The sequence below is a fragment of the Trachypithecus francoisi genome, unplaced genomic scaffold (genome assembly GCF_009764315.1).
Source record: "Trachypithecus francoisi isolate TF-2019V2 unplaced genomic scaffold, Tfra_2.0 Lachesis_group1, whole genome shotgun sequence".
NCBI lineage: Eukaryota > Metazoa > Chordata > Mammalia > Primates > Cercopithecidae > Trachypithecus > Trachypithecus francoisi.
The window spans coordinates 4,268,860-4,294,936 of record NW_022681454.1 but is presented as its reverse complement, the minus strand read 5'-3'; the positions used below and the strand labels follow the sequence as shown (position 1 = coordinate 4,294,936).

The 26,077-nt window shown below is 54.5% G+C and overlaps 1 protein-coding gene across 1 annotated transcript in view; it reads left to right on the top strand.

The window, feature by feature from the left end:
* CPZ (carboxypeptidase Z) overlaps positions 1 to 17,305 on the top strand; it is a 28,842-nt gene extending 11,537 nt beyond the window's left edge. The window contains exons 5-11 of the mRNA XM_033213593.1: positions 2,277 to 2,473; positions 3,039 to 3,200; positions 3,575 to 3,733; positions 9,620 to 9,755; positions 11,908 to 12,047; positions 15,965 to 16,064; positions 16,806 to 17,305. Coding sequence (XP_033069484.1) covers positions 2,277 to 2,473; positions 3,039 to 3,200; positions 3,575 to 3,733; positions 9,620 to 9,755; positions 11,908 to 12,047; positions 15,965 to 16,064; positions 16,806 to 17,161 — 1,250 coding nt within the window. The 3' untranslated portion in view covers positions 17,162 to 17,305. The remainder of the gene's footprint in view (positions 1 to 2,276; positions 2,474 to 3,038; positions 3,201 to 3,574; positions 3,734 to 9,619; positions 9,756 to 11,907; positions 12,048 to 15,964; positions 16,065 to 16,805) is intronic.
* The last annotated feature ends 8,772 nt before the right edge of the window (positions 17,306 to 26,077 follow it).

Sequence of the window (26,077 nt, the reverse complement as noted above, 5' to 3'; positions counted from 1 at the left end):
TTTGAAGACCTTGTCCTGGCACACTGGACCCCAGGCAAGTCTGTACAACTCTTGTTCCTGGGCACCGGCCTCTCCTTTTCCAAACCGCTCCAGGAGTGTGACACCACAGAATGCTATGAATAAAGAGATTTTTCTATTTTAAAAATCCAAGTCCATTTTCATTCCATCAGGCTTTGGATCCTGTTCTGAAGCGGGAACGGGCAGTATGGAAAATACTAGGCATTTCTGTTCCTTCAGAGGGGTCTTCCTGCAGGGCAAATTAGGAAATCAAATTTTATTGCTATCGTGATTTGCTACCCTAAGTTGCAAAGAGCCACTCAAGCTGGTGGTGTCTAAGAATCTAGGATGTTCTAGCAAACACCCAGACCTTCTGGATGGGTGGCCTCTGTTTCCCGCGTGGGGAGGTCCCCCTCTCCCAGGGCACTGAGGACATTCAGGGTTGGAGTCCAGGGCTTCCTAGGGGTCAGTGAGTCTGAGTCCTGCCTGGGCCTCAGCCCCCAGCCACACCTGTCCCACGAGCACGTTACTCAAACAGAATCGATTATTTTAGAAGCAGCCTCCATTTGACCCTTGGTCCCCAGCAGTTACTGAAAAATGCACGTGCTCTTTGTTTGTGGACTCAGGGGCCTTTTCAGGGCTGGCAGCCTCAGCCAGTCTTCATCCTGCTGGCCTAGGCAGCATGGACACCATGAACCCAAGGGCTCTATCTCTTACCAGGGACCAGTGGTCACGCCCTGGCCCCTAAGGCTCACTATGTTCCCCCTCCAACTGTAACATGCTCTGGGCAGGAGGCAGAGGCTCTCCCTACAGCACTGGAATTTGAGGGCAAGAGGTGCCCCTGTGCAGAAGGCCAAGGGAGGTGACCAGCGCAGAAAGCTCCCAGGTCATTTATACCTGACATGTGGCATCTGAGGAATGTGGGTGTTTCCTCTCATCCCTGGATGTCCCTGGGCCACACACAGCTGGGGAGGGAGACGTCATTTTCCAGGGGAGCAATGAGAGGCTTAGAGAGGAGAAGTGACTTGCCTGTAATCACACAACTAGTAAGGCCATGGGACCTGGTCCACTCTTCTTCCTATAGTCCATGCATCCATCCATCCATCCATTTATGCATCCATCCATCAATCCATCCACCCATCCATCCATCCATTTATTCATTCAGCCATTACACATCCAACCATCATGCACGCATTCACTCATACATCCATGCATCCATCCACTCATCGTTCATCCATCCATCCATCCATCCATGTATTTATTCAGCCATTTCACATCCATCCATTCATCTATTCATTCATGCATCAGTTTATCCATTATTTCATCCAGCCATTATTCACTCATCCATCCATCACTGATTTATCCATCTATCCATTCATCCATCATCGATATATCTATCCATCCAGCCATCCATCCATCATCCATTCATCCATTCATCCATCCATTTATACATCTGTCCATTCATCCATCCATCCATTTACTCATTCAACTATTACACATCCATCCATCATTCACCCATTCATTCATACATCCATGCATCTATCCACTCATCATCCATCCATCCATCCATCCATTTATTTATTCAGCCATTTCACATCCATCCATTCATCTATTCATTCATGCATCAACTTATCCATTAGTTCATCCAGCCATTACTCATCCATCCATCCATCATTGATCTATCCATCTATCCATTCATCCATCATCGATATATCTATCCATCTACCCATCCATCCATCATCTATTCATCCATCCAGCCAGCCAGCCATTATTCATCTATCCATCCATCCATCCATCATTGATATATCTATCCATCCATCCATCCATCCATCATTGATTCATCCATTCATCCATCCATCCATCATTGATATATCCATCCATCCATCTATCCATCCATCCATCCATCACCCATCCATCCATTCACCCATCCATTCATCCACTCAAGGGCCAACCACCTTTCCAGCTAAGCACCAATGTATACCTTGACTTATTACACAAACATGAAGAGAGACCATCACTGAAATTTGCATGGATCAATGATAACATATATTATTCATATTCTTGAGTTATGCGAACTAATAATTCTGGCTGGGTGTAAAAAACGAGCTTAACAAAAGTGATGACCTTGATGAGACTTCATTATATACAGAGATTCCTGAGTCAAAACAAGTATGAATTGGTCCCAGCCCATCTGGTCATCCTTGCTGAGTGGGGGGCCTCATGCCTTTGGGGACCCCAGGCTTTGAGATGATGCCCCAAGTCTCTGTATTTGTCCCCAGTGGAGCCCGAGGTGAAGCTCATTGGCAACATTCATGGCAACGAGGTGGCGGGTCGGGAGATGCTCATCTACCTAGCCCAGTACCTGTGCTCTGAGTACTTGCTGGGCAACCCCCGCATCCAGCGCCTGCTCAACACCACCCGCATCCACCTGCTGCCCTCCATGAATCCTGATGGCTATGAGGTGGCAGCCGCCGAGGTGAGCACCCAGATGCCTGGATTCTGTGGGCCACTGCCTGAACCACCCCCTCATTCATTCATGTACAAGTAGTTTATCTTAGCAGTGCTTAGCTCTTGCCTCTCTAGGAGAGGAGCATTCAGTAGATGTCGACACTGGCAAACCCCTGCTTCAGGGGCTGGGGAGGGGAAAGGCACTGAGAATTCTAGGTGTATTAAAAAAGGTGATGCGTGTGATAGAGGAAAATGGTGGATAGGGAGTTGATGGTGCCTGTGTGTGTCAGCGGTGGCCAGGGGAGCTCTTGGGGAGGTGAGTAACAAGCAGAGCAGGTCACTGTCGGGGATGTCCCACTCAGGAGGAGCAGCCAGGGAAGGCCACCAGGCTGTGGCATCAGCAAGGAACCCCGGGGAGGGAGCCCCAGGGTGGAGAGGAGGTCAAGGGTCAGGCGCACCCCCGAGCTCATCACATGAAGCCCGGAAAAACCGAAGCTCCTGGCCTTGACCCTCAGCCAAGTGTGAGACCCATCTGGAAGGAGGAGGGTGGGGTGTGCTGACCCCACCCAGTCAGGGGTTGGCCGTGTTTTCAGGGTGCTGGCTACAACGGGTGGACGAGCGGGAGGCAGAACGCACAGAACCTGGATCTGAACCGAAATTTCCCGGACCTGACGTCTGAGTACTACCAGCTGGCAGAGACCCGCGGCGTGCGCAGCGACCACATCCCCATCCCCCAGCACTACTGGTGGGGTAAGGTAGGCGCCGCCGCTGTCCACGCCTGTCGCCACCAAAGGCATCCAAGAGTCCCTGGTTATTCCAGGCTCTCCGGAGTTGTCCTTCCCCGGGGAAAGGAGAGCCTGGTGCTCCCTCCCTGCCTCAGTTACCTGTCTGTGAAATGGGAACACCTCCTTGCTGGGGTGTTGGTGAGATTGCAGAGATTCATGTTGGAAATGCGTAGATCCCCGCAGGGGCCCAGCGATGGGGGCCAAGTCCAGCTGGAGCATCGATGTAGAGACTGGTCGTTGATGGTCTGCACCATTGGAGCCCAGAGGGCTGCAGAAGCCCGGGGCATGGCTAGGGTCCGGCAGGGAAGCCCAGCCCTGAGGGTGGCCTCGTCTGTCCTGGGCAGGTGGCCCCGGAGACGAAGGCCATCATGAAGTGGATGCAGACCATACCCTTCGTGCTCTCGGCCAGCCTTCATGGGGGCGACCTGGTGGTGTCCTACCCCTTCGACTTCTCCAAGCACCCCCAGGAGGAGAAGATGTTTTCTCCCACGCCCGATGAGAAGGTGAGAGGGCTGCGGGGTGTGTGCAGGGGAGGGATACGGTGTGCGCGGTCCCCTTGGAGCTGGTGTCCCTCCAGTCCTGAGCTCAGTGAAGACGAAGCTCCTAGGAAACTCTGCTCAGAGCCCGTCAGCACCACCCGCCCTAGGCCCAGCTCTGCAGAGAAGCCCCCTCCTCCTGGAAGTCTGCGACCTCAGGAGCCTTCGCTCCCCTGGTCTCCCCAAGGCTGGCTGCACTGCCTTTCACATGTCCCTATCTGGGAGCTCCTGGGGTGGGGACCCTGGCTCAGTGCCGCTGTTGCTCTGAGCTATGCCCTGCACCTGGAGGGGTCCCCAGTGCATTCCACCGCAGGGGGTGCGTTTCCGGGAAGCGCCGGCAGAGGGCAGTGCTGCAGCGCGCATGGTGCCCGCCCGTCCTGCTTCCCGGGGGTCCTGCTTGCTTCTCTCGCGCTGGGCTCCTCCGGATGGGGGAGTTCTGGTCCCACCGTCCACTGGGCCCTTAGGTGAGGCCCTCCCTTTTCTGGGCCTCAGTTTCTCCTACTGTTCGTAGAGCAGCCGGCGATGAGACCCGTGATGATGCTGGGACCCTCCCAACCCACCCTAACCTTAGGACGACTTGCAGAGGGAGGGCGTGGACTTGGTCCCTTCTCACATTTAGGATGAAAAAATGGAGGCTGAGGGAGGGGTTGTGATCTGAGGTGGGCCCCAGCCTCCAGCTTCCAGCCCCCAGCCCCCAGCCCCCAGCTGTGGATCCTGGAGCTTAGCTGCCTGCACTGCCCCTCCCTAGGGGGCACTGCCCACTCCACCGGAGGCCGGGCCTGCCCTCCACCTGGTCCTGTGATGGCCCAGAGTCACTCCCCAGGCCTCCCGTGGAGAGCCAGGCCTGCCCTCCACCTCCTTCCGGGCACTTTCCCTTGGTGTTTGGGGGAAGGGGCAGGGAGAGAGGGACTGGCCCTGGGTGGGCAAGTGCCAGGTGCCAGGCCCCGATAGTGGCATTCACATGTCGTTTGTTCTCCTCTCTGAGGCCACCCGGCCGGGCACATAGCTGGGCCCGCGATTGGCACTCAGATATCAACCCTGCCTCACCTGGCCCCTCCGGCCCCTCCCTATCCTGGGGCCATCACTGGAAATGCAATGGTACGGTCCCTGCGCTGGGGGTCCTCAGCCTAGGGTGGGAGATGGAGCCTGAAACTGGCAAGGAGAAGATCGCCAGGGCTGCAGGAGGGCTGTGAGTGCACGTGTGTGCATGGATGCCTGTGTGTGCGTGTGCATTCATGTGCACACGTGCATGTGTCGCAGGGGGAACCCCCAGCCTGGTCTGGGACTTCAAGAGGGCTTCCCTGAGGTGGTGGTTTCCCAAAAGGACCCCACAGATGAGGTGGAGATTTCCAGCTGCGGGGCAGGGAGGGGCACTGGAGGCACAGGCCACCTGGTGCAGAGACCCAGCGGAGCCCCAGGGAGCCAGGTGCAGGGAATGCTGTGGCCCAGCGGGAATGGGGAGAGCAAGCTGAGCACCCTGTGGACCCGGGGCGGTGACAGCAACACCTGGGCTACTGGCGCATTTGTCCTGCATTTGTTCATTCTCCCACCCATTCACTCCTTCTACTTGTTTATCATTCACTAACTCACTCCTTCACTCACCCATTCACCCACTCCCTCACTCACTCATTCACTCACCCATTCAGTCACTCACCCATTCACTCACTCACTTACCCATTCATTCATGCACTCACTCCCTCCCTCACTCCCTCACTCATTCATTCACCCGTTCAATCACTCACTCACTCACTCACTTACCAGCCATTCACTCACCCATTCACTCACTCATTCACTCACCCATTCACTCACTCATTCACTCACCCGTTCACTCACTCATTCACTCACCCGTTCACTCACTCACTTACCCATTCCTTCATGCACTCACTCCCTCCCTCACTCCCTCACTCATTCGTTCACCCATTCAATCACTCACTCACTCACTTACCACCCATTCACTCACCCATTCACTCACTCATTCACTCACCCATTCACTCACCCGTTCACTCACTCACCCATTCATGCACTCACTCCCTTCCTCACTCCCTCACTCATTCATTCACCCATTCAATCACTCACTCACCACCCATTCACTCACCCATTCACTCACTCACTCATTCACTCACCCATTCACTCACTCACTCATTCACTCACTCACTCATTCACTCACTCATTCACTCACCCATTTACTCACCCATTCACTCACCCATTCACTCACCCATTCACTCACTCATTCACTCACCCATTCACTCACTCACTCATTCACTCATTTACTCAACCACTCACTCATTCATTCACTCATTCACTCACTCACTCACTCACTCACTCAACCACTCACTCACTCATTCACCCATTTACTCACTCACTCATTCCTCATTCACTCACTCATTCACTCACCCCCTCACTCACTCATTCACTCCCTCATTCACTCCCTCATTCAATCACTGACTCATTCACTCACCCATTCACTCACTCACTTTCTCGTTAACTCACCCATTCACTCACTCACCCATTCGCTCACTCCCTTACTCACTCACTCACTCACTCATTCACTCACGCATTCACTCACTCACCCATTCACTCACGCATTCACTCACTCCCTCACTCATTGACTTACTTATTTACTCACTCATTCACTCATTAACCCACTCATTCACTCACTCCCTCACTCATTTACTCATTCACTCACTCATTCATTCATTCATTCACTCGTTCACTTACTCGTTCACTCACTCATTCATTCAGTCACTCACCTATTCACTTATTGACTTACTCATTTACTCATCACTCACTCATTCTCTTATTCATTCACTCATTCACACACTCATTTTCTCATTCATTCACTCACTCATTCTGTCGCTCATTCACTCATTCATTCAGTTACTTATTCACTCATGCACTCATTTACTCATTTATTCACTCACTCATTCACTCACTCATTTACTCATCACTCATTCACTCATTTACTCATCACTCACTCATTCTCTCACTCATTCATTCACTCACACAGTCATTCACTCACTCTTATTCTTTCACTCATTTGTTATTCCCACACCCCCTCCCTCCCTCCCTCATTCATTCATTGACGCTTGCAGGCAGTGCACACCAAGGGTGCAAGGGGTGAGGTGTCTGGTTCTCTGCTCAGACCTCTGCAAGTGCCCCCAGGGGTGACTGGGTGGCCTCCACTTCTAGCCTGGCCTTGCGCCCCTGTGCTCTTGGGGGCAATGGCCGGGTAGGGCAGGTGTCCCCCTCTGCACAGGCCCAGTGTCTCTCAGCCTTAGAACCAGATGTGAGAAGATGTCCCCATGGGGTACGTTCACCCCAATAAGTCCCATCAGAGCCAGAGAAAATGAGACTGTTCCCAAGCCATCAGTCATCAGGCAGTGATCATACAGTCCTGCAGCCAGCAGTGATCTCTGGAAACCAGGGTCCCAGGAGGGGCCTGGGGTTGGCCAGGGAGCATGAGACGGGCTGGCTGGGGTATGCCAAGGTACCCTTTTGCCAAACTTCCATGGTGCCCTACAGACGAGAGCCAGCGCCTGGGGGCAGTGTTCAAGGCCCTGCAGGCTGGCCATGGCTGCCTCTCGCCGCTCCACACCTGCCCCTCTGCCCGAATCCTGCTCACGCTCTGTCCTGCCTGCAAAGCCCTTTTTGGCTCTGCCTACGCTCACTGTGGGAATCAGCATAGCCAGTTTCCCAAGGGCTTCCTGAGGCAGGAGCTGGGTGGGCTGGGTTTCCCATGGTCCTCAGCCTGTGTTCCTGTGTCGCTATTCAGTCATGGCTTCCCCGCTTCTACCTGGTTTCATTTATCTGTGTGTCTTCCTTGCCCATGTGTGCCCAGCCTCTGGACCGACAGCTCCTCTGATGTCCTTGTCCCGCACCTGCCCTCCCAGGTCAGGCCTGTCTTAGCCAGACCTGGGCTCCTGTACCCCAGGGTTTTGGGGACTGGTGGTCGGCAGCCACCTTCCATGCCTTAGCCCTAGAGAATGACTAGTGATGGGAGGGAGGCCCCAGGCAAGGGTGGGGAGGAGGGACTGTAGGGCAGGAGGCCTTGTGGGGAGGAAGTGTGACATGGTGGGTTGGGTCAGGAGCAGACTTTGGAGAGAGTCTGTTCCCACCCTCCTACCCCCCAAGGCTACACTCTGTCATGTTGATGGATAAAGGCAGGTCAGAGGTGAGACGCGGGTAGAATGTAGTAGACATGTCCTGGGCAGATGGACCCTTTGTTGGGCATGATTCGTTCTTGATGGGAAAGTCCAGTGAGCCTTCCCGCTATGAGGCGGGGCAGGCAACTCCCGAGCTGATGCTGGTCCCACCCACAGGTGCAGGGGCTGCTGGTAGGATAGTGGTCCATGGTCCGCTACCCTGGAACCATAGGGCCTGAGTGGGGTTCTGTTTGGGCCCTTGGTTTGTATCTGTGGGACTGAGTCCAGATGGCACAGCCTCACTTCTGAGGAGCTGGACCCATTCCCCACCTCCCCCAAATCCCATGTCTGGGAGTCCGAGTCGCATGACCCCCACCAGGGAGAGATCTTCACTCTGACCTGGAGCACTCACTCATTCACTCATTTGTTCGCTCACTCACTTATTCACTCATTCACTCAGTCACTCACTCCTTCACTCACTTATTCAGTCAGTCACTCATTCACTCATTCACTCACTCACTCATTCACTCATTTACTCACTTATTCACTCATTCACTCAACCACTCATTCACTCATTCACTCAACCACTCATTCACTCATTCACTCAACCACTCACTCATTCACTCATTCATTCACTCACTTATTCACTCACTCTTCACTCACTTATTCACTCACCCATTCACTCACTTATTCACTCACTCATTCACTCACTGTTTCACTTGCTCACTCATTCACTCACTCACTCACTCGTTCACTCATTCACTTACACATTCATTCACTCACTCTCTCATTCACTCATTCACTCACTCAGTCACTCATTCTTTCACCCACTCACTCACTCTCCCACTGGGCCCAGCCTGTCCACCCTCCAGTGTCCTCCACTCCTCCTTTCTGACAGAGGGAGCCCCCTCCTCAGCACAGACTTGTCCCGCATGGTGCGGCCCTGATGAGCCCATGCAGGGGGAGCCATTCGCCTACCTGACCCACCAAGAGCCTCTGCCCAGGGTCAGCATGGGACTTACAGATGGCCGAGAACGCCCACGAAGGAGGACCTCTGGATTCTGCCTGGGGGATGGGCACAATGTGGGGAAGCTCTGGGCTGGGGAGGGAGGCCTGTGGGGAGGAACCCAGGATCCCAGCTACACATCCAAACATGTCAGGGGTGGCAAGTCCTATGAGCTGTGTCCTATGCTTCTACCAACTGCAGTGGAAGCTGGAGGGTGGGATGGTCAGGGAGGGGCTTCCCGCAGGCTGAGTCCCAGCCTCTGATGGTGCTGGTCAGCCTGGAGTTGGAGCGGGATGGGGAATGAATCTATAATTATTCTTAGAAGAAGTTGGCTTTGGAGATGAAGTCCGGGAAAATGCAGCCCCCCGCAGCCTTCATTGCTCCAACAGCCCAGGCTTTATAAGCTGTCAAGCCAATCTACACATACCCTGTGGACACCATGTTTGTGTGTAACCTCAGGAGAAAAAGCCCACATTACCCGGCCAGGCGGGCAGAGGCTCAGTGATTACCCCAGATACCCAGGGGACCTGGCCCTGAAGTCCAGCAGTGCCAGACTGCCTGTGACCCACCTCCGGGCCTTCACATACACTGTGTCCTCTGCGGGACACCGTTCCCCTCTCCTATCTCCGATCCCCTCACTGACCCCAGCTCACAGGACATCCTGCAGGGTACCCTTTCCTTATCTGAGCCAGGTCTCTTTTCCAGATGTTCAAGCTGCTGTCCAGAGCCTATGCTGACGTCCACCCCATGATGATGGACAGGTCGGAGAACAGGTGTGGAGGCAACTTCCTGAAGAGGGGGAGCATCATCAATGGGGCGGACTGGTACAGCTTCACAGGAGGTGCGACTTCTGCGGGGAGGGGCTGGGGTGGGAGTCGGGGAATGCAGAGCCTGGATGGGGCGGGGCTGGGGTGGGGGTGGGGGTAGGGGTGGGGGTGTGGAGGCTGGGTGGGGCAGGGGCAGGGCCTAACTCCAAGGTCTGCTGCTGGGATCCAGTTGGAGACCCTGGGAAACAGGTCGGTGCCTCGCCTGATGGAGAGGAGGCTGGCTTGAGTTTTGGTTTCTGTCTTGATGAAAAGCTGTTGTGTGACTGCTGTGGAGGCCCCAGGCTCGCGGCTTCTGTAGTTTATTTTATGAACACTTACATTTGACGGTTCTACCCATGACCAATCCTTTTGTGACTTTTAGGGAAGTGGAGTTGCCAGATGAAACGCTGGACTTCCAGTTAAATTGGAATTCCCGAGAGACAGTGAGGAATTGTTTTTAGGACAATATAAGGATGTTCCAATGCGTGGGATATGCTTACGAGAACCCGCGTGGGGTGGACCGATACTACAACTGTATCTGTGGTTTCTCTGGAGCCCGACTTGAAGCGTGTGCATTTTTATCTGCTCAGTTTGCCCTGGGGGAGGCTGCACGAGAGCAATATAATAGGCACATGCCACTGTGTGTCCTGAGGGGCACCCGCCAGACTAGGCACACACGCTCTGGGCCCTGCCTGCACCCCTCCATGCCAGCACAACACAGATGACAGCACTGGGCTCAGCTGAGAGAAGGACTTGCTGGAGGCCCAGGGCCACAGGTGGCAGAGCTGGGACCCACGTGGCATCCCCTTCTGCCCCTTCCTCCCATGCACGCGGGCAGAGAAGGTGGCACTTCTTGCACACTCTGAAGCCACCTTCACAGCCCGGTCTGAAAACTTTTCTCTCCTGCTCAATGACTGGCACCTGTGGTCTTTCCCCAGTGCGGAGCAGCCTCTTTCCCTTCCCAAACCCAGACAGAGGGCCCTGAACCCCAGTCATAGCCCTGTGACTGGGGTCTGCAACAGACACCCAGGAGCTGAGCTGGGAGAGGCCCCTCTCTGTCCCCTCTTTTTTTTTTTTGAGATGGAGTCTCACTCTATCGCCCAGGCTGGAGTGCAGAGGTGCGATCTCAGCTCACTGCAATCTCTGCCTCCTGGGTACAAGCGATTCTCCTGCCTCAGCCTCCCGAGTAGCTGGGATTACAGGCGCACACCACCACACCCAGCTAATTTTTGTATTTTTAGCAGAGATGGGGTTTCACCGTGTTGGCCAGGATGGTCTCGATCTCCTGACCTCCTGATCCCCCCGCCTTGGCCTCCCAGAGTGCTGGGATTATAAGCATGAGCCACTGTGCGTGGCCTCTGTCCCCTCTTGCACCTGACACGGCCCTGGGAAAGCAGGAGGCCGGGGACCAGAGCTAGCTGGACCACAGGGACAGTGACTGTGGCTACACTGGGGTCTGGGCAGGGACTGTCAACAGCAGCTGCAGGGTCGGCGGCTCAGGAGCCTTGAACTTCGGAAGGGCTCCCTGCGACCCCCTGTGGGTGCCATCGCCCTAGGCCTGCCTTGGAGATGGTCATGGCTTCTGCTGAACAAGAAACTCCAAAAGCAGGTGGCACAGAGGGCAGAAGCGGGTGCAGCCAGGGTAGGCCCAACTTGCTCTGAGGCCTTCTCAGCTGGCCAGGTGGCTGGTTGTCCACCCTAGCCCGGGCCTGTGGTCTCTCTGGGAGATGGAGCTAATAGGATCGCCCTCCTAGACTCTTGTCAGGACAGCGTCTGGGTCAATGGACATTGTCACCATGGGGCCCCCAGGCCAGCAGCTGGGATGGCAGAGGCCTGTGTGGCTGCCTGGTGCCGTGGGCTTCTCTGTTAGAAACCGATTCATCCCTGACCTCACCAGAGACAGCACGGGGGTGGGGAAGCCTGTGGACTTTGCCACCAAGCTGCCTGGGCTCAAGGTGCAGCTCTGCCCCTTCCTGTAATATCCCAGGCCTCCCTCTGCACATCTGCAAAGTGGGGATCATACGGCCCGCCTCCCAGTTGTTCAGCCCCTCAGTCGTAGGAGGGTTGTCTGTTGCCAAGCACCTGCTGCACTCACCTGCCTGCTGGGCGCTCAGCTGACGCCCCCGACGTCCCGGCTGTCTCTGTGCGGCTGACGCCCTTGACCTCCCGGCTGTCTCTGTGCCACAGGCATGTCCGACTTCAACTATCTGCACACCAACTGCTTTGAGATCACAGTGGAGCTGGGCTGTGTGAAGTTTCCCCCCGAGGAGGCCCTGTACACGCTCTGGCAGCACAACAAGGAGTCACTCCTGAATTTCGTGGAGACGGTGAGTTCTGACGGTCTCCGGGCTCTGGCCCAGCTGGGGCCTGGGTGGGGTGGGGCAGATTCAGGCTCCCAGGGCGGCCCCAGCAGCTCACTGCCCCTGCATGTTCACTGCATGCTCCTCTCGCTGCCACTTGTTTGGGGTTCACTGTCCACCATGCGCAACTTGAGATGTAGCAGCCGGCTCTCCTCTGCGTGCCCTGTGGGTGCTGGGGCGGCAGTGCCATGTGTTGGAGTCCCTGTAGCAAGGGTGTCACGACCTAAAGCAGCACAGTTAAACAAGGGAGCATGGGCCTGGGCAGCCCGGTGAGGTGTCTGACCCAGCCTCGGAGGCCGGGGGGCTTCCTGGAGGCGGCCGCACAGCTTCATCTTGAAGAAGGGTAGGAGACATCAAACCACAGGACAGGGAGAGCTCCCAGCAGAGGGGAGCATACTAGAACCCCATGGGGCCTTTGAAACCCTCAAGAGCCGCGGGAGCTGTGGTGAGGACTCAAGCCATGGGATGGGGCAGGCACTGCGCTCCAGGAGGCGCGGGAGTGAGGGCTGTGGGCAGTGGGGTAGCTGTGTGGCTCAGGCAGGGCTTTGGGGCCTCGGAGGGGAGGGTACAGGCAGGAAGTGGCTGGCAGAGCCTGGGGGCGGGGCAGGGCGGCCTGACTGAGGGGTGACTACTGTCGTGAGGCTGAGGTCACCCAGAAGCAGGCAGGTGGGAGGTGAGTAGGGATGGCTGAGAATGTGTCTAAAATGACCGCCTCGCTGCCCCAGAGGGCCAAGGTCTCCCTAGCACTCAGTGTCAGAGTGGGGACCCTGTGCCCATGTCTGCTCCCCTTCCAGCACAGCTCACACCGAGGGTGCTGGGGACCCCGAGAAGGACCCAGGATGTCACACGGAAGAGAGCCTGGGTTCTGAAGACACTTCTGCTATTTTCTTCCCAAGCGTTTTCAAGAATCACATGAATTGCATATGAGCACAGAGGCCCAGTGAGAAGCAGACCTCAGAAGGAGGGTTGAGCTGCAGCAGCAAGGAGGGGTGAGGGCACAGCACTGTACAGTTGGCGCCCACCCACACAGGGCAGCCGGTTTTGACATCAGGCGGGGCGGCAGACAGGGCCGTCCCATTTTATAGATGGAGTTGTGGTTCTGACCTGGAGTCTCTGGGCTACACACAGGCTCACGCTCCAGGCTCCCAGTGTCTGTGAGACAGCCAGAGGAGGAGACAGAGGGTCAGAGAGTCACATGGCCTGTCTGGTGTCACCCAGATCTGCTTGTTCCCAAGCCTTCTGTCCATGAGCCCCCTCCTTTCTAGAAAAATCAGGAACTTGCCTCCAAGTAAGAATTAAGTGAACTCCTTAGGGCAGCAGCCACTGAGGAAGGAAATAAACAAAGACCCAAACAAAGTTATAATGGAACATTCTTCCATTTGATTTTCTTTCTGATGGCTATGCCGCAGCATTGTGCCACCTGCAGTGAGTCTCACTCTTCTATAAGCTCTTGTGCCAGGCCTGTGCACACTGCATTTTGCAGCTGTCTGGTGAACATGAGGTTGAAGGAGCCTCAGATATGGCTGGCATTGCTCCTGGATATTACACGTGAAGTCTTGGGATATGAAGATTTACAGCGAGCCTGGACCTTGGAAGGCCGGGCGGTTTGCTGGCTGGCGGAGAGCTGGGTGCGGCCTCCTGATAAGGATCAAGCCTGTCTTGGCCAATTGAGGCTTTTTTCATAGTGATCCTGGCCAGGCCTCGGGTGGGAGTCTACATAACCCGGGGCTAGGGGAGGGGCGGCGTGGCAGCTCTGCTTCCCCGCCAGAGAACCGTATGTGCCCTGTGTTTTGTGAAGGTGACCCTTGGGCCCAAGAGCAGGGACAGAAAAAAAATCCATCCAGTGCAGGCCGATGTTGAGTGAGGGCCTCCTGTAAGACACCTTCCTGGGAGAGCCCCTGCCCTCAGGTGGGGCTGGGGGAGGCAGAAGTGAGGGCTGGCAGAGAGGAAGCCTGGGGCTGTGGGACCCTGGGGTAGGCCCCCAGTGTAGCTGGTCATCAGGGAGGGCTTCCTGGAGGAGGAGGAGTATGATCTGTGTTTTGAAGGAAGGGAAGGAATTGTCCCGGTGAGGGGCCGGTGAGGGTATTCTAAGCAGAGAGGGCTCAGATGCTGTCTGGGGGTGAGGAGGATCCACGGGGCGGGGTGGCTGAGGGGCACGGTGGCTTCTCAAGCCGTCCAGTTTCTCCCCATCACCTCTCACGCAGGAAAGCCTTACTTTTTACGCTCTCCCTCCCGCTAAATGTGAGTCCACGAGACATTGTTTCAGGAGTGCAATGCCATTAGGCTGTGAAGTGTGGACAAGAGCATCCAGGGTGGAGGTCACAAGCCCCAGAGGGCAGCAGGCAGTGGCCGTCACTCCCTCTCCACCGCGTCAGGAGGGCTGGGACCCCGTGATGTGCTCGTCAGGATTCCATGTGCTCTGGCTTCCCCAAATTCCTGCAGCACAGAGACAAGTGATAGCTTGTGCTTGGTGGAGCTGGACTGGGTGCCCGCCCCCTGTTTAAGCCACCCGTGCCACTGAGGGCTGGGCGTGAGCCTAGAACGGCAGTTAGGAGCCGCGGGGTCTGAGCTCGCCGGCAGCGTGTGTCAGGCGAGTTGGTTTCCTCATGGGTCACTGTGGGGTCAGCCACGGTGGGATTAGAGTTCACATGCTGGTTGCTAAAGTCATCAGTCCTGCAGAAGCCAGAGCTGCTTTGGCCTCAGGAACATTTTACAGCTGAGGAAACTGAGGCACCCAGAAGCAAAGGTTTGTCTGAAGTGAGGAGTCACTGGGGCAGAGCTGGTTCTCTGGCCCAGAGAAAAACCAGCCCCTCTCAGGCTCACGTCCCTGGGCCAGGGAAGGAGGACGCTCCTGTTGCCAGGGCTGGGTCCTGACCCTGTGGGCCCAGGCCCTTTGCTTCTGCGGACTCCTCCCTCCATAGGAAGTATTTAAAACTGCACTTTTACAACTGTGGACGTAAAGATGAATATATAGGAAAACAGTCTCTCCAACCTAAAAAGTTTTGCTTTTATCCTGATTTTAAGAGGAGCAAGATCATTTTCACAGTTTCTGGAAGCACAGCAGGGCCTGGCTGGGAGCCCTTTCCCTGGGGGATCTGTTGCTGCTGAGCCCCGCGCAGGGCCTGGGCATGGGGCAGCCTCGCTGGACTGACTCCTCTCCCCACAGGCATCCTGGTCCCACTCAGCGTGACCTTCAGCATCCTTGGACCCCAAGCTGTTTTCTGCTGACTATAGCAGGGGCCATTTGGTGGTCTGCCATTGACTGTTTTAGAAGAAATGCGGATAGGATCAGGCAGCTCTGGGAGGGGCTTTCCAGGGTGAAAACGTTGGCGCTGTGGGCGTGCAGGGAGCTTGTGTGCTGAGGATCAGTTCGTGCCAAGGCCAGGCGAGCGGTACCAAGGCAGGGCGTGCTATCCTCGTGTATGATGAAGAAACCGCGCTGCTCTAGCCAGGGTCCAGGCACTCGGCCCTCGTCCTCTCCAATACCCACGCTGCCTTCAGGAACCTCAGCTCAGAGGGAACCAGTGAGTCCCGTTGTGGCTGGGAAGGCAGGGAAGGAATGCCAGTCAGTCGGAAGAGTGGCAGGAAAGGGTTCTCTGCTCAATGTCCCTTGAGATGGAGTCAGCCCTGCCTCGGGCGAGATGCAGGATCATTCAAAAGCCCGGAACATGCTCAGGTCAATTGCCAGGGAGGAAACTGAGGCTCAGAGAGGGGAGTGACTGACTTGTTAAAGATGGCAGAGTGAGGGCTGGCGGAGTGGGGCTCTGTGGGGTGGTTCCCCCGAGATACCGAGCTCTGAGGAGCATGTGGGGAACCAGCTGACGGCCTCCATGCTCACTGGGAGAGCTCACGCCATCTCTGTGGCCTCTCCTTGGTCTCTCTAGGTGCACCGGGGCATCAAAGGTGTGGTGATGGACAAATTCGGCAAGCCAGTCAAAAACGCCCGGATCTTAGTCAAAGGCATTCGCCACGACATCACCACAGGTGAGCACGTCCCTGGCTGTTCCCTGGGGCCCACGTCTGCCAAGGGAATGCCACACAGTGGCAGCTGGCACCCTCACGCACTCATAGTGTGCCCAGCCGTTGGGTGGATGCTCCATTCCTTCCCAGGCTGGTTGGGTCGGGGAGGGTGGGCAGGAACCAGGGTCTGCGCCTGCTTCAGGCTGCGTCTCCTTGCAGCATTTGGGGAGGGCAGAGCTTGCCCGGCTATGGCTACTGAATGACGGGTGGATGCCTATATTCCTACGAAAATGCCTCCTTCTCCAAGAGTGCTGGGGAGAGCCGACTCCACCCAGAAACCTGTTGGTTTCGATCCCAAAGTTCATACCCCATTGACAAGCTGGGATGTCCAGCCCCGTGCAGGCTCTGGCTGCCCTTAAAGGGATTTCACAGCTGATGAAAAATGACAGTATGCTGTGATGTGTCACCTGGCAGAGATGTGGTCCAGAGAAGAGCAGGACTTTTGCTAACTGTGGTTGGGTATGGGGGATGGGAGTGGTCATCAAAGGTTTCAGAGAAGAGGGGGTGCCTACGCAGGGTTTTGAGGGATAAAAGAGTCTGACAGAGAAAAGAGGTGGAAAGAACATTCCAGGCTCACACAGAGGCAAGTGAACATTTGGCGTCTGCCTCCCACGCCAACCTCTCCCCTCTCACACCCATCACCCATCACCCCGTGGCTGGGTCTGCAGTCCTCCTGAGAATCATTTGTAATCTGTTTGTCCACAGCCCCTGATGGCGACTACTGGAGATTGCTGCCCCCAGGTACCCACATTGTCATTGCCCAAGCCCCTGGCTACACCAAGGTCATGAAGAAAGTCATCCTCCCCGCCCGGATGAAGAGGGCTGGCCGTGTCGACTTCATTCTGCAGCCTCTGGGAGTGGGACCCAGGAACTTTCTTCACGGGCTGCGGAGGACTGGGCCCCACGACCCGCTGGGAGGTGCCAGCTCTTTGGGGGAGGCCACGGAGCCCGACCCACTCCGGGCACGCAGGCAGCCCTCGGCCGACGGGAGCAAGCCCTGGTGGTGGTCCTACTTTACATCGCTGAGCACGCACAGGCCACGCTGGCTGCTCAAGTACTAGCCCCAGCCCCAGCACCCGCCTGGATGTGGAGACCCAGGCCCATCTCTGCATCCCGGGCCCCTGGCTCTTGATTTTGTCTGCCACAGACATCCCACAAAGCCGCTGCCGTTTTATTAAAGTGTTTATATCCACTTTCCACTGGAATGAGAGGCTCTGTGTGAGGCACTTTCCAGGGAAGGCTGGGGACTGACCCTTGTTGCCTGAGGACAGCTGTGGCCTGGGCCCCATGGGGCAACCCCAGGCAGCTATCCTGCTGCCCACAGGTCCCGCTTGCAGGCCCGAGACTCCAGCCCATCTGTGCTGGGCCAGATGGACTAGCTGGCTTTTCCCAGACCACGAGGCCTTGAACTGACTTCAAACGGGACACTGAGGTGGGCCAAGGGTGTGAGCCGCTGTAGGAGCTGTGCTCTGGATCCTGCAGCTGAAGCTCATGTGTCCTGGAGTACAGAGAAGCGGGGGCGCTGAATGGGAGGATGGGGGTGGGCAGCAGGTGACCCCAAGGTAGGGTCAAGACCTCAAGGGCAGGAGAGCTGGCCAGAGCCTGGGGCCTCATGGCACGGTCGAGGGGACCACACTCAGGCTCACAGGCTTCCAGGGGGGCCTGGCTCCATGGCGGTGGATATTCCTGGGCCCTCCCTCATCCTGATCATGCTACTGGGGTCCAGGGACCCTCTCTTGTCCCCTCTCTCACCATCCAGAAAGTCTGTCAGCCCCAGGATCCTCCAGGAAGGGGTCCCATAGCCTGAACAGAGAATGCGGCAGAGAAGGTGCCTGAGCCGGCCAGGGCTGTGTCAAAAAGCAGCAGAGACCTGACGCTTCAGCAGCAGAAGTGTGTCCTCCCATAGCCCTGGGGGCTGACGTCAGAGCCCTGTCGGCAGGGCAGGCTCCTTCTGGTGCCACACTCCCTGGCGCGTTGGCAGTCATCTTTCCCCTCCTCTTCCCATCATCGTCCCACTACGTGTGTCTCTGTCCACATTCCTCTTCTTATACTGGGCTAGGGCCTCATATAAGACCCTAGTGACCCTCATTTTAATGTAGTTACCTTTATAAAGATGCTACCTCCAAATAAGATCACACTGAGGACCTGGGGCTAGGACTTCAGCAGATGAATTTTGTGGGAGGGACACGGTTCAGCCCCTAGGAGAGGGTAACATCTGCCATGCAATGGCCCCTCACGCGCTCCCAGCTGTGCCCATCAGCTGTCCTGGTTTCCAGAGCTCCAGGCCCGGGCAGGCCCCTCCATGGAAATGGGCATCCACTCTGAGCAATGCCTCGACCTCAACTGAATGACAGCATGGTCCCCACCAGCACCCTCAGTCTCACTCCATTGCCTCCTGGCACCTATGCCCTGACGTGAAGGCCTCGGGGTTCCCAGCTAAAGCCCAGAGGAGCAGGCACACCCCCGGCGCTGGGCGGTGTGCTCTGAGGGGAAGGCACGGGGAGGGCTCAGGCAGCCTACAGCCCTCAAGTTTTGCACTGGCACAGCAGAGCTTGGTTTGCTGAGCAAAGCACGGGTAATGATCTGGAGTGTTTGAGAAACATCTCACAGCCTCCTGAGCCCCTGCACCCTACATTCACCCATGTGCCTAGTGACTTGAAGGTCTACATTTATTTGGTTCCACTGCATACAGGGCACCATGCAGGGGTCCTCTGAAACCCCAGGAGGCCTATGGAGCAGGCCTCTGCTTCCTGCTTTGCTGATATGGGTGTGGAGACAGCGGGCGCAAGTTGCCCAGGACTCCGGGTGTGCAGGTGGCTGCTCAGTCTCAGTGCCCCCGAGGGGCACCTGCACGAGGCCTTCCCTGCACTTCATTCTGTCCCACCCGTTCACATTGTCTAGGGAAAAGCCTAATCAGTGGGTGTGTGGGGTGGAAGGACTCATTCCAGAGCCCAGTTCATGTCAGGAGCCAAGGACCAGGTCCCCATCATAGAAACTGGGATGAGGAGTTGGTCAGGGAGCCTTGGGGAAGGCTGTGCAGGAGGGCCATGGCAAGAGTGGGAGCTGGGGAGGGGGAGACGAGGAGATGGCATTCTCTCCACACACCACCCCAGATCCAGCCAGTGGGGGACCATTCCGCACTTCCATGTCCTTTTTTCTTTGTTTGTTTTGAGACAGAGCCTTACTCTGTCGCCCAGGCTGGAGTGCAGTGGCACGATCTAGGCTCACTGCAACCTCCACCTCCTGAGTTCAAGCGATTCTCGTGCCTCAGCCTCCCAAGCAGCTGGGATTACCGGTGCCTGCCACTACGCCGACTAATGTTTGTATTTTTTTAAGTACAGATGGGGTTTCAACATGTTGGCTAGGTTGGTCTCGAACTCCTGACCTCAGGTGATCCACCCACCTCGGCCTCCCAAAATGCTGGGATTATAGGAGTGAGCCACCACGCCTGGCTCCGTGTCCTTTTGCTAGAATCTGCGCAGTCCGTAGTGACATCCTTGCCTCTGGCAGGACCCCCTGGCTGGGCCCTGCTGCCCCCTCTCACTTTCCGCCGTCCCCTGGTTTCCAGTGTGAAAGCTGTCAGAATCAAAACGGAGACACCTGTGTTAAAAAACAAAGCAAACCGGAACCCCAACCAATAAAGCTGGGCACAACCCTGACGGTATTCCCCATAAATCGATCACAGAAGACGGCAAACGCCGCACTCGTGAGCAAAGTCCATGACAACCTGACACAAAACACACTTCTGCGAGGACGCCTGCCCAGCCTCAGACTGTTACCACCCGTGTTATTGATTCCCGTGGCAAGGATAGTTATCCCAAAACAATGATGTGATTCTCCTCACTTTCCCATTAATGCTTCTGTGCTTGTACTTCCCTGAATACGCACAGTGGACTCCAGCATATGTATTTCTACTGCAATGCCCGACTCCTGAACGAACCTCATTTTCATTTGGAGAGCCTCTCTGGCAGTGGTTCGGGTGGACGCTAGTGTGGACATGGCATCGGGAAAACACAGCCATGGACCAGGGCTGCCTATTGCTGTAGGGGTGCTCACCGCTTCCAGGCCCGTCCGTGGACACAGCTAGATATCCAATTGTTTTTAAAGGGAAAACACATAAGCCTGGGAGTGGTGGCTCATGCCTGTAATCCCAGCACTTTGGGAGGCTGAGGCCAGTGGATCACCTGAGGTCAGGAGTTCAAGACCAGCCCGGCCAACATGGTGAAACCCCATCTCTACTAAAAATGCAAAAAAAAAAAAAGAAAGAAAAAAATTAGCTAGGCATGGTGGCAGGCTAATCTGGAGGCTGAGGCAGAAGAATCGCTTGAACCCGGGAGGCGGAGGTTGCAGTGAGCTGAGATTGTGCCATTGGACCACAGCCTGGGCAACAGAGCAAGACTCCATCTCAAAAACAGAAACAAAAATAAAAAACACAGAGGGTTCATGTCGCTACTTCCAATTCCAAACCAGAATGACCTTCTCCTGTGTAGAGAATCCCAGATTTCAGGGCAAAGCAGGGAAAGGACAGAGTAGAAAGTCACACAACTGTGCCTGCTTTATCCGAAGCACACACGATAATCTCACAGCCCAGGGCCAGCCCGCTACCCACAGTGCAATCACTGCAAACAGCTCCACTTGTTTCTTCAAGTTCCTTTCGTTCTGGGATATAACCCACCAGGGCTACATATAAGCTCTGATGATTGACTTTTAATATTCCTAGCAGCTGAGAAGACCAAGGTGCCATGAAGAGCCACAGCCCCTCCAGAAACCGCGCCTGGCCAGGAGGCCATGTGTCTAGAGCTGAGACCCCGAGGAGTGGGTCCCCAGGGGACTGGTCTGAGGGAGAGGTGCTGCCTCTTAAAACACGACAATGGACAGACAGGTGGATACGTTCAACAGCAGCATGAACAATTTCTGGAACTAGAAATCATTATTTGTAAACGAAAAACCCATTTACGAGTTGAATCAGAGGAGCGACTCATGTCTCTGAGTTCTCAATTCATGTTGGGGAGGAACAAATGGAGGAATTACCTGAAACATAAAGCAAAAATACCGCCTCGAGGAAGTTATGAGGGAAAAGAGATTTTGAGAACAGATCCAGTAGCCCCATATGCAAATAATAGGGACATAAAATACAATAGAAAAAAGACCTGGCACGGTGGCTCACGCCTGTAATCCCTACACTTTGGGAGGCCGAGGCAGGCAGATCACTTGAGGTCAGGAATTCGAGACCAGCCTGGCTAATATGGAGAAACCCCATCTCTACTAAAAAAAAATACAAAAAGTTAGCTGGGTACGGTGGCAGGCACCTGTAATCCCAGCTACACTCAGGAGGCTGAGGCAGGAGAATTGCTTGAACCCAGGAGGCAGAGGTTGCAGTGAGCCGAGATTGTGCTACTGCACTCCAGCCTGGGTGACAGAGCGAGACCCTGTCTCCAAAATAAATAAACAAACAAATAAAAGAAGACTGACGGATGTATACAAAGTGTTCAGAGGAAAGGGCTCTACCCTGACACTCTATACCCCAGCATGAATAATACTACTCATAATAAATGATATAATAATAGCTGATACCCACGGACTGTTTTCCCTATCCAGGCACAACTTAAATGTTGTCTGAATTTGTTCAACTTGTTTCCTCTCCTTAAGGAGAGACATATTAGAATTATCCCCATCTTGGCTGGGCGCGGTGGCTCAAGCCTGTAATCCCAGCACTTTGGGAGGCCGAGACGGGCAGATCACGAGGTCAGGAGATCGAGACCAGCCTGGCTAACACGGTGAAACCCCGTCTCTACTAAAAATACAAAAAACTAGCCAGGCGAGGTGGCGGTGCCTGTAGTCCCAGCTACTCGGAGGCTGAGGCAGGAGAATGGCGTAAACCCGGAGGCGGAGCTTGCAGTGAGCCGAGATCCCACCACTGCACTCCAGCCTGGGCAACAGAGCGAGATTTCGTCTCAAAAAAAAAAAAAAAAAAAAAGAATTATCCCCATCTCACAGGCAGGACAGGTCAAGTGACTTGTGCACCATCACACAGCCAGGGTAAGAAACCAGAAAACCTGGCTTTGGGCTGGGATTGCGTTCTCTGCCACTCTCTCACTGCCCCTTCAGATGGAATTCGTGGGTCACAGAGAAAGAAAGACATGTAGATTGGCAAGGATAAAGGGAAGATGACCCCCAGACCCTCCTCTGAGCAGACGAGCAGGGACTTAGCACAGGGCCAGCAGGAGGAGAGGAAGCAGGGGCTATCCAGCTCTCTGAGAGATTCAAGGCCACGTGAGAGCCCCGGGAAAGTGAGGTTTGAATGTGGAATGAGGAGCATGCGATCGAGAGGCATCCCACGGCTGACCTCCCGGGCCTGGGGGTGTAAGTGGCCGGAAGCCCCCGGGGGCTCAGGCGTGGTGGGGAGAAGGGCTCCCAGTCGCTGGTGGAGGGTGGTGTTTGGGTTCCTGTCCTGCAGGACTGGGAGTCTGACGCCGAGGATGGAAGGGAACAGCGCCGCCTGGTGGCACGGGAGCGCCGGGACCACGCGGGGACTCTGAGCAGGGGAGAGCCCTCCGGGTAAACCAGGAGAGAAGCCTGAGCCCTCTGCAACCCAGGGAACCGCAAAAAGATCATCCGCCGGGGCTGAAAACACGTTGCATGCATTTTAAAGAAGCGTAATGATGGGCCAGTGATAAACAAGGCTTCAAATAAAGTGGTGCCGGCCGGGTGCGGTGGTTCACGCCTGTAATCCCAGCACTCTGGGAGGCTGAGGCGGGTGGATCACGAGGTCAGGAGTTCGAGACCAGCCTGGCCAGCTTGGAGAACCCACGTCTCTACTAAAAATACAAAAAACTAGCCAGGCGAGGTGGCGGTGCCTGTAGTCCCAGCTACTCGGAGGCTGAGGCAGGAGAATGGCGTAAACCCGGAGGCGGAGCTTGCAGTGAGCCGAGATCCCACCACTGCACTCCAGCCTGGGCAACAGAGCGAGATTTCGTCTCAAAAAAAAAAAAAAAAAAAAAAGAATTATCCCCATCTCACAGCAGGGACAGGTCAAGTGACTTGTGCACCATCACACAGCCAGGGTAAGAAACCAGAAAACCTGGCTTTGGGCTGGGATTGCGTTCTCTGCCACTCTCTCACTGCCCCTTCAGATGGAATTCGTGGTCACAGAGAAAGAAAGACATGTAGATTGGCAAGGATAAAGGGAAGATGACCCCCAGACCCTCCTCTGAGCAGACGAGCAGGGACTTAGCACAGGGCCAGCAGGAGGAAGAGGAAGCAGGGGCTATCCAGCTCTCTGAGAGATTCAAGGCCACGTGAGAGCCCCGGGAAAGTGAGGTTTGAATGTGGAATGAGGAGCATGCGATCGAGAGGCATCCCACGGCTGACCTCCCGGGCCTGGGGGTGTAAGTGGCCGGAAGCCCCCGGGGGCTCAGGCGTGGTGGGGAGAAGGGCTCCCAGTCGCTGGTGGAGGGTGGTGTTTGGGTTCCTGTCCTGCAGGACTGGGAGTCTGACGCCGAGGATGGAAGGGAACAGCGCCGCCTGGTGGCACGGGAGCGCCGGGACCACGCGGGGACTCTGAGCAGGGGAGAGCCCTCCGGGTAAACCAGGAGAGAAGCCTGAGCCCTCTGCAACCCAGGGAACCGCAAAAAGATCATCCGCCGGGGCTGAAAACACGTTGCATGCATTTTAAAGAAGCGTAATGATGGGCCAGTGATAAACAAGGCTTCAAATAAAGTGGTGCCGGCCGGGTGCGGTGGTTCACGCCTGTAATCCCAGCACTCTGGGAGGCTGAGGCGGGTGGATCACGAGGTCAGGAGTTCGAGACCAGCCTGGCCAGCTTGGAGAACCCACGTCTCTACTAAAAATACAAAAATTAGCTGGGCGTGGTGGCGCCTGTAATCCCAGCTACCTGGGAGGCTGAGGCAGGAGAATTGCTTGAACCCGGGAGGCAGAGGTTGCAGTTAGCCGAGATCACACCACTGCACTCCACCCTGGCAACAGAGCAAGACTCTGTCAAAAAAAAAAAAAAAAAGTGCCAAGCAGCCGCAGGCCGGACAGCAAGGCATGCTTTAGTACAGAGGAGGCAAGGTGAAGAGCAAAGCATGAAGTGGGAAAGACATTGTGAGTAAGTAGTGAGTAAGATAAAAAATAAATCTGTATTATACGTGAATCAATTCAGCAGCTAACTCTATAAAAGCCAAGTTATTTAGAAATATAAGAACTTAATAAAAGCAGGATCCCAGATGGCCCCATGCTAGGTACCATCTTCAGAATCAGACCAACTTAATAGATGATAAATAAATTATATTTTAGAGAATTGAACCACATAACCAGTAAACTTGATTTCATAAATGTGTAAAACATCCCCTGCTTCACATAGAGATTATACAGTTTGTCAAAGACCCATTGACCATTTATAAATATTGATGATGTTTATAGTTGCAAAGAAAACCATAAGAAAGTTGAAAAGGTAGATTTTTTTTTCTAGTTGTATTCTAGAAAAATTAGAAATAATAAATTTTTGCTCCTCTCCCCCCAGAAACTCTCAGTATATGGAAAGTAAGCAATATACTGTTAAACTGTACTTTTAATCTTACAGAATAGGTTTAGCTGCATGGCTGAGAACCAAAGAAGAGTGGATCACCATTATGGACATAAAAATAACTTTTTTTGTTATTTCTAACACAAAAGTCTGGGCTGTGTGGTGGGCAGGGAGCTGGGTGCTCTCCGAGCACCTAGGCTTCATCATGCTGCTGGTCCACAATCTTAGGGGGTGCCCTCCTCCACATGGTCCCAGCTGGCTCACTGTCACACCTGTACCCCAACAGACAGACATGGAGGGCACCATCACTTCTGCTCACACCCTATTGGCCAGACATAGTCACATGGCCACAGCTGACTCAGGGGAGGCTGGGAGATGCACCTTTTATCCTGGGTGAATGTGGATCCAGTAAACACCAAAGGTGTTGTTACTACAGGGAGAGGGGAGAGAAGATTTGGGAAAGGAATCACTCTGTATGACATTCTTGGAATTAGAATGAAAGCTGGAATTAGAAACTAATCTGACAGCCATGAAAAGGGAAGCTCCTCAGTGAGAAACAAGAAAGCCTTCAATACATTCGGTATTGAAGAAGAAAGACTATAAGAAAGGAATTGATCTATCACTTTAAGAAAGTATTAGAGGCAGGGCGCGGTGGCTCACGCCTGTAATCTCAGCACTTGGGGAGGCTGAGGTGGGCGGATCACTTGAGGTCAGGAGTTTGAGACCATCTTGGCCGACATGGTGAAACCCCATCTCTACCAAAAATACAAAAATTAGCTGGGCGTGATGGTGGGTGCCTGTAATCCCAGCTACTTGGGAGGCTGGGACACGAGAATCTCTTGAACCCGGGAGGCGGAGGTTGCAGTGAGCCAAGATCATGCCACTGCACTCCAGCCTGGGCAACAAAGTGAGACTCAGTCTCAAAAAAAAAAAAAAAAGAAAAGAAAAGAAAGTATTAGAAAAAGAGATGAAAATGACAGAACAAATAGAAAGCAAACGAAAATGGTGGAAAATACTCAGAAGCCCCCGAGTTGGTTCTTTAAAGACACAACAAAACAGACACATCTGTCATAAACCTGATTAAGAAATAAAGAAAGCGAAAGAGACACAATGAAAAATAAGAAAAGAGTTGTGACTAAAAAATGGGAAGAGATTTAAAATATATTTTTAAAAAAACTTCATAGAACTCTTTATATAACTCTTCACTAAAGTTGAACACCAAGAAAAAAAGAGATGACTTCCTAGAAAAATACGAATTAAATATGTAACATATCCTAAAATATAAATATAAGTGGGTAAAATTGACCTAAGACGAAGTAGATGACATGAACAGCTCATGTACCATAGAAGAGATGAGAATGTGGTCGTCCGGGCTGGGGTGTGTGTGACTGTGATGGGGATGCAGTTTTTGGGGGGATGATGAAAAAAAGTTCTGAAGTTAGAGAGTGGT